The 8,591-nt window shown below is 35.1% G+C and overlaps 2 protein-coding genes across 2 annotated transcripts in view; one reads left to right on the top strand and one right to left on the bottom strand.

Annotated features, from left to right (window-relative positions):
* LOC117117343 overlaps positions 1–8,591 on the bottom strand; it is a 23,628-nt gene that overhangs the window by 13,320 nt on the left and 1,717 nt on the right. Inside the window, exons 2-7 of the mRNA XM_033261617.1 lie at positions 5,034–5,163; positions 4,393–4,498; positions 2,953–3,110; positions 2,580–2,733; positions 1,401–1,497; positions 1,046–1,157 (exon numbers count right to left, since the gene is read on the bottom strand). Of these exons, the coding sequence (XP_033117508.1) occupies positions 1,046–1,157; positions 1,401–1,497; positions 2,580–2,733; positions 2,953–3,110; positions 4,393–4,498; positions 5,034–5,163 (757 nt within the window). The remainder of the gene's footprint in view (positions 1–1,045; positions 1,158–1,400; positions 1,498–2,579; positions 2,734–2,952; positions 3,111–4,392; positions 4,499–5,033; positions 5,164–8,591) is intronic.
* The window catches only part of LOC117117360 (E3 ubiquitin-protein ligase TRIM33-like), a 5,818-nt gene continuing 5,080 nt past the window's right edge, over positions 7,854–8,591 (top strand). Inside the window, exon 1 of the mRNA XM_033261641.1 lies at positions 7,854–7,947. The gene's annotated coding sequence lies outside the window, so the exon portion shown is untranslated. The remainder of the gene's footprint in view (positions 7,948–8,591) is intronic.

Raw genomic sequence — 8,591 nt, 5'->3', positions numbered from 1 at the left:
TCTTATAACACTAGCTCAAAATCCTGTAGCACCAGTTTTTTTTTGGGACCCAGTTCACGAGCCTCGTTTTCGAATACCGCGCTCCAAAATCGAGTGCCGTCACCGTCATTGTGGTCGCCCATCCCTCTATTTTAAATTAAAAATCAATCGTTTCATCCCCGCACCCCCCCTTTAAGTCTGGTGACACCGCCAGCCTAACTTTTTGTGACACTAGTATGAAGGGCCTCGAATAGGTTTATTCAATTTTCTGTACACCACACGATGATACTACGCTAACTTTGACGTTTCGTAATGAAGTTTTAACTTTCTTGGCCTATCACGCTCGCACTGGCAATACCCGAAGAGATAAGACAAAATTGATTTTAATAATTGAATATATATGGATTTTTTTTTTTCGATTCTTACTATATAAAAACTAATGCCATTTATTGAATTTAATCAGTGTCCTGATTTCCTGTGTATTTTTTCTATACTTTGTGAATCTTTTGCCTAACAGTGGAGTGTGCCACCAGCGTCTCCACCAGGCCAATGTAAACACCGAAAGGGGTCAGTACAAATGGTTCAGATCGTCATGGTTTCAAATACTTGCCCCTCTTTAGTATTTTATTTTAATTCTTTCACAAAGCACTATATGCAAGCTGTAAAATTACTGGATACTCTATAAAATACTTTGATAAACAACATATTTTAGGAGATTTCATCTCTTATTTTATTTTATAGTTCCTTCACTTTATTTCTACCACTTATGATACATGTTGATGTTACAGACATACTTATGATTAATTGATTATTGACTGACTGACTGATTTATTGGTTTGACTAATTGACATGTAACACTGCAGGATATAGAGTAGTTAAGGAGTTTATCTCTTTTAGTTCCTTAACAAAGCATTACTATTCTTCATGGTATGTGTTAATATTATAGAAACTCTTTATAATTGTATGATTGACTGATCGGTGCAAAACTGCCACAGAATCCTAATTAAGCTTTTTCTCAGACCATGTGCAATAATATCATACATAAATATTTGATGACTGTTCTCACCATCATCCAAATCTGTCACGCCTGATAGATCTTCTGTTGTCAGATTCTCTTTGACATCATCTGGTGTTTCCTGGAGATCATTCATAACCTGGGTCTCCTCAAGGAATTGTTGCTAAAAATTACAAAACTCAACATAATTATTTATACAACTATTATCGGCACAGCACATCAAAATTTAAATAAAGTTATACAATAAAACTAATAATACTGTAGTATATAAACTATTAAAACTCATTTTGTAGTGACATAAATTGAATTCACCTTTAAATATTTTATTTCTGTTTTTCTCATGACAAAACCAGAAAATAAAAATTAACTTATACTGCCCAGAAAAACAAGTTGATGTCACACTTACTTCAATACTTTGTGGGTGCGATTCAAATTGTTCATAGCATAAATTGTCTTGCCAAAGACCATCCATGTGTTTGTTGATATTATACAGTCTTTCATTTCTAATTACAATTTCAATAGAACATGTTTGTGTGAATTAAATATCATCAAATACATATCAGATGTATAAGTTTGTTAGAATTTATTTCTCAGTTAAATCTACATGTGTGTGTAGTTTCTGTTCTGTATACCTAGCACAGGTCTGAAGTCCCCTGCAAGTCATGGGAGTATCTTGGAAATCAGCACAGTTCCACACAAAAGCATGAGTAACAAACAAATGCATTTCCGACGAATTTAAACGTCCACATGTTTTTACCCTTGGGCCATTATATCTCAAGTTAGCTGGCCATAAGTATCACCATGCACAACGAAATACAAGATCATCATTCTTTATTAAAATGATGTCATAAACCACAGTCAAATATGAGCAACTCAAAGTGATTTTTCACCAGGGGCCAGGGGGAATATTCCCCGTCGAACAGGCGGTTGAAGGACGCTAGCACAATGTCGTCGGATCAAAAGTTTAAAAAAATTTTAATTTTCTAAATAACATTATTATGATTGCCAATCCCAAATACTGTGGTCTAAAAGCACAATTTGGACCATACTAGCCAAAAAAACTCTGTGATTTTTTTTATTCTAGGACCTGCCCCCTCACGCTCCTCCGTCGGGGATGTTGGACCCCTTGTCAGCAAATTTCTTGAGCCACCGCAGTTTGTCACATAAATTTGACAGTGTGGACAGAGCTTTATTAAATACAGGTATCCCATTATGAATGAAAGATGAGGGAAGAACTAAAGAGAAGAAGGTGGCTTGAATAGTTCTTTAAGAACCGATTTATTAATGAGCTGCCAGAGCCAGGGAATTATGGAAGCATTCATGTCCAACAACTTTAAAAATCCTGCTATGTACATAACACAAAGTCATGTTGCCTTTTACAATAAAAAAAATAAATTGTAAAAAAAGGCTGAAATAACTCTTTAAGAACAGACTTATTTATGAGCTGCCAGAGCCAGGGAATTATGGAAGCATTCATGTCCAACAACTTTAAAAATCCTGCTATGTACATAACACAAAGTCATGTTACCTTCTACAATAAAAAAAAATTAAATAGTTTAATTACTTCCCTGGTTACAAAACTTGCCTGAAAATATGTTCCTCTGTTATTTCCTTGCCATCTTGTTGGATGAATGGATCTTGGACAACAATGGCTGCCAAGCATGTTGCAAGACTCTCAATTCTTGGTATTGAATTCCTAATTGTTGGAGCCAATGGAGCCTCTATATACATGTGCTTATCTGGATAAAACAAATTTTTAGTTAATTATTGTTATTAGTAATAGTAAATGGTATTGTTTCATTTATTTTTTTTTTTATACAAATTTGTATTAAAAACAACAATGCTTTAGAAATTTGTTTTCAAATATTTCAATACTGTATCATAAAGTGTGTATTGGATGGAGTTGGGGGTGAAAATGCATAAAGCAAATGAATGATCAACAATTTATTGTTTTCTACCTCCACTATTTCCAATATTAAGTGTTTCCTCTGATGCTGCATGGAGTCTTTGTCGAATGTGCAACAAATCTTCACAACACACTGGAGGTGAATCTGGATTTGAACTAGGAATTACATCATGTAGGTAGGTTTCACAATTATTCGCACCGCCATTATTCCTATAAAACAAAATCAGAAACTTAGTATCATGTATGTATGCATTTTGTGTGACTGAGACAAATTTTCTTACATAATCTTTTGGGGGCTAATATTATTAGCCAATTATATTTTTAAGAGTATATTGGTATTAAGTTAGTATATCAGAAATATAAATATAAACATAACAGAAATAATGTATATATTTTAATGATTCGAAAAAAATAAAGAACTCATTTCAAAATTACACTTGTTGTCATGTGATTGGTCACATGACAAGCATTGTTTATTATGTTTATTAAATGAGGTGTGACAATTATGTTATAATGTGACTTGTAGAAGTCCTCTACAAGTTCCTCTTTTATAATTATGACTTTGTACATTGTGTAATCAGGTGGCGCCAGGAGTTGCTCAACGAAGGGGGCCAATGTCCCTGTCGAGAAAAAATTGAGTGGTTGGGCGTCACTCAAAATGTTTTAAAAGTGGTCCAGGGCCGAAAAATGTGACAATTTAGGGCAGGGATGGGTATAAAAATCGGTTGGAGGGCCAAAGTGATTTTTTGACTTAAAACCAAGGACCGCACCAAAACTTTGATATTTCCAGTGTGCTTCCAAAACCTTCATGCACTGCTTTCACACCACTTTATTCTCTGTTTAAATACTACTTTTTAGATATGGTTGGTGTTGGGCCGTAAAAAACAAGGTGTTTTCTAGCCAAAGATGTTTGGCAGACTGTACATTATAGGGTTTTTAATTTCTTCACGGGCCGCAAAAAAAATTACTGTCGGTTACACTTTGCCCATGTGTGATTTAAGGGTTTCAAAGGCTTATTTAGTTAATTTTATAGATAGGTAGTCTAATTAGTCTACTAATATGTAGAAAATACATATAATTTTTTTTCTCCCCACTAGCACCACCCCTGTGTAATATAAACTATTAATGCAGGCCTTCATGCACATGCTCCTTTGGCAGGGGCGGATTTAGGGGGGGCCGGCCCGGCCCTGGCCCCCCCTTTTGTGAGTTAAGAAAAAGGGAAAAAAATGAAAAAAAAGAGAGAAAAAGAAAAAAATTATAGCCCAGAATGCCTCAAATGTTATGTTCGGGCGTCTAGAACACAAAAAAATCGCGGGGGCATACCCCGGACCCCCTACAACACTGTTGTCTCAATCGGCCCAACTTTCGGTTTCGGCCCCCCCCCTTCCGGCCCCCCCCTTTTGGACATTTCTGGATCCGCCCGTTTGGGTCACTAATTTTCCAACAGATGCCCTTAAAATTGAGAGAGTATTATTTTACTATTTCTACAGACCTTAACATCCCTGTCATAGGTTCAAGAATGTTTGCCTTACTGATGTCTAACAACATAATCTGGTCGGCTAAAGGCAACTCAATCTGATCATGGTCCTTCACAGTAGCTACAGTAAGGCAATAAATAAAATAAATTCATGATTAAAATACATAACCAACAAGAAAACCAGTGTTGATTTGATTGTGACTGAACCAATATTAGCATGTTAATGCTGTCTAATTTTTAGTATTATTATTAGGCGAGAATATTTTTATACCTTGTTTCACAAACTTTTTTTTTTAAGATAGTCAGATTTTATTAGTTGAGTGTACAGTATATTAATGGGATGTTTAAATGCTTACTTTAAATTTTTTAGGAAGGAGGAATTAGGAAGAAATATACAAATCCTGTTTTTGGAGATTCTAAGGCAGGGCTGGGCATAATCTAAATAAAGTAAAACTTTTATTTATTTCTAATACTTCAATTTTTTCATGGCGGTGGGTTTGGCCAAAAATACTTTTTTTTATTTCGAAATAATCATTATTGACGGGCAACAGGTTCGCTAAACAAGGTATAAACTAAATCTTAGTAGTTTGTTTGTGTTTCTTACTATTTGATTCTGATTTATTGTGATTGATCATTTTTGAATAGTAACATGATACCTCTTTGCCAAGGTGTTCTGTATGTGTAATCTTCCAGTGTTCCATTATGTGGGTATGTCTCATTACATTGCAGCTTTGCAGGAAATGTCATCAAACACCGGCTCACGAGAGATCGCCTTAAATTATGAACCTATAAAAATGTGAAATCACATAATAGGGCCTAAAAGCTTCTTATTTAAATCTTATCATCAGAATGTGATCGGTCTCATCAAAATATTGAATATTGCTAGGCCCCTAGCCTATATTAGTCGTTACATAGGAAAATTACTAGGCTAGGCCCTATATATAGTTCAGGTGAGTCGAATGGCCGAGCGGTTAGCAGGGGCGCCGCAAGCTATAGCCATAATATCGGCGCTGGTTCGAACGGCACGCTCGCCTATGGTTCTGGTGGTAGAACAAGTCTTCTCGGATAAGGACTATAAACCGTAGGCCCAGTGTATACAATGGCTCGTGTGCACTATAAAGAACCCTGTACATCCTTCGAGACGAGTAGGGGGATAACCCGGTGTACTGGAACAGACAGCCCTTGTGGTGGACGACGAGAGTTGCTGGTACCGGGTTACCGGGTAGCACAGACACGAAGGGACCCTTAGGGGCGAAGAAAGTCATTGATCGAGTTCCTAGGTAGTCCACATTTCAAGCGCCCTGAGCATCTTACATTAGATGAATTTGTGCGCTATATAAAACTACACTATTACTATTATTACTATAGTCTACTAGAATAGGCCAATTGTTTAGGCAGTCTGTCTGGGCCTATACATAGTGTAAGGTTAGGGGCTGCAGGCCTAGGCCTAGCCTAAGGTCTATGATTAGACCTAGGCCTAGTCTAGGCTATGCCTAGCCTAGACTAGGCCTAGGTTCTGTTTAGGTACTCCAGGCCTTGGCTAGTCTTCCATGGTTCCTATTCTCGCCATTTATAGTAGGCCTAGCATTACCTCAGACAGGTAGTCAAGAGCTAAGTAACGTGGCATTGGTGGTGTGAATTTAAGTCATAAAGTTCGAAAATCTTATCACAACTATCGGCTGCACAGCAATATCGATACTTGTGTGTGAGTACAAAAAAAGTTTCGGTAACAATATTATTCTAGAGGGCGGTAGAAACATTGCGTTGATTGCTAAACGAATGAGTAGTGTTGGTAGGCCTACATTGAATATAATATAAACCATAATGATGGTTATTTTAAGATCTACCCACCTTGACTGTCATTTTAATTGTATATCATAGGCATATAATGTTAAGTAGAAATATAGTCATCAAACATCCCTGTTTGATTTTGAATCCCTAAAAGTGTTATATTTTATATAGGCCTATATCAATTTTTTTTTCAAAAATAGAAGATGATCATCTAAAAATTTGACTACTGCAAGCGTTAAAAAGGAATCGAGATTACCTACAAATTTGAAAGCCCATAACTGTCTATTGCCTTAAGAAACGATGCGTTTAAACAGTCAACACAGTTAAATAGTATACGCTCACATATGAAGTTCATACCACATGTACGTCTAAACAAACTAGATGCAAACTCTACTCAAACATTATCATGAACAGTAAGGGGTGTCGATATTTCGTAACCCGGACTTTTTGTAACGTAACCCAGATTTTTCATAATGCATCGCAAATATTCTCTGCACCTTAGAGATGGTCTTTGTTTTCAGTAAGTTGATTTTTTAAGTTCATCTTTTTTTTTTCAGATTTATATTTTTACTTTAATAATATAGGCCTACATGGGTACATACTGGCAGTATTTAATTTGATCCCAATGATCCCAGGGTACCAAACTGAGTGGCCATTTCAGATGTCAGTGGGTCAAGCATAAGGCCTACATTTTACTCTTAAATTGTTTGTGAATTTTTTTTATTATTTAAAATTTCAATTGAGTCGGTAAATAAACATCAACAATTTACATGTACGGTATCTGCAACACAATGGTTAGATAATATTATAGGCTTACACACTTATGTATAAATATGTAAGTACAAATTAGTTGGTTTCCATGGGGATATTTTAGTTACCCTGAATTCCATTGGAAATGTATTTTTTTTTCTTTAATTTGTACTGCATTACTTTTGTAAGATTTCCTGTTAATGGTCATCTAAGCCACCAGATTGCGTGAGCTACTGGGCCCCAGAGAATATAAAAATATGCAATATCCGCCACTTCATTTAATGAATTTAAAGCGCTGAAAATTCATATATATTTCAATATAGGCCTGTCTACAATTCTACATAATTTATTACATATTCGGATGTCTGCTTTATGACCGTATTTTATAATTGGGGTCATTTTACGTACACAGCGTGGTTTAAAAATTATACATCTTTATTTATAGTTATCAAATAATGCTCTCATTTTGATAACAAATTCGATTCCACTTATTACGTATGCTACCGTAATGAACATCGCAATATTATATGTTCTTTATGAAATCAGATTACTACTGTCAGTACTGTCTACTAGGGCAATATTCCACAACAATTTTTACTTCACAAAATCACTTTGAATGCGCATTGATATGATTAACTTCCGTGTATGCGCAATATTTTCATCAAACAATAAGTGACAGACGTTATGCGCCCATTGTTGTTTTTATAAAGAATGTTCCTTTGCATTATCCTAATTAAATGAATTTTATACCTGTCCTGTTCACAAAATGTTTTTTAAAAATTTAGTTGGATAATCAAAGGTATAATTCTATCAAGATCTCGACATTTATCATATTCTCTTAGGACTATTTTGCTCATTTTTTTCCCCTTCACTGGGTTTTCCCGAGATCGCATCATATATCATTGTATTTGTCATTCTCCATGATATATATGATTGTATTATTTGATTATTACACCTACATTTTGATTACAATTCGACGTGGGATGGTGTAATCATCTCGTCAATCTTCAGAATGAGTGCAACATATTTGTAAGTAAAATATATTATTTAAATTCGACAATGTTCATTTGTACAGGATCGTACATCTGATCGCCGTAGCCCCTTACTTTAGACCTATATGTATGTGTATGATGTATGTATGGGTGTATATGTGTATGTATATATGTATATATATATATATATATATATATATATAGTATATATATATAGTATATATACCAAAATCTAGCCATTTGTTACAATCTTCAGCAAGACAGAGTATATTAGACTAATGTAGGTGAAGATTTGCCACAAAATGTTCAACCTTTCTAATCTATCTAATTTCCAAAGAACGACTACTGTATTTTATATTCATATTTCGCTCAAACACAGCTACATGCTGGAATATGTTTATCTTAATGCCTGAAAGCTAAGGTACAATGTGACATCATGCGTTTCTGTCCATCTGTACGCGTGGCATAAAAAAGAAACACCTGTTATGTAACGATATTAAGTTCAACCCTACATAATAATGACATAGACCCTTAGCAACGTAAATAGTCGCACTACATTTGTATACTTCTTACATGATAAGCTCACTCTCTGTAATTGAACCCGATATGTGCTGGCAGCCTACAATTAGGGCCATAAAAAACTGTTAGTGTAATTTAAAAAAGTACTAATGAAAATGTAAG

The sequence above is a fragment of the Anneissia japonica genome, unplaced genomic scaffold, assembly GCF_011630105.1.
Source record: "Anneissia japonica isolate Jap-2015-1 unplaced genomic scaffold, ASM1163010v1 scaffold287725_len345208_cov150, whole genome shotgun sequence".
NCBI lineage: Eukaryota > Metazoa > Echinodermata > Crinoidea > Comatulida > Comatulidae > Anneissia > Anneissia japonica.
The sequence above is the reverse complement of the archived record's forward strand: the minus strand, read 5'-3'. Positions and strand labels throughout refer to the sequence as shown.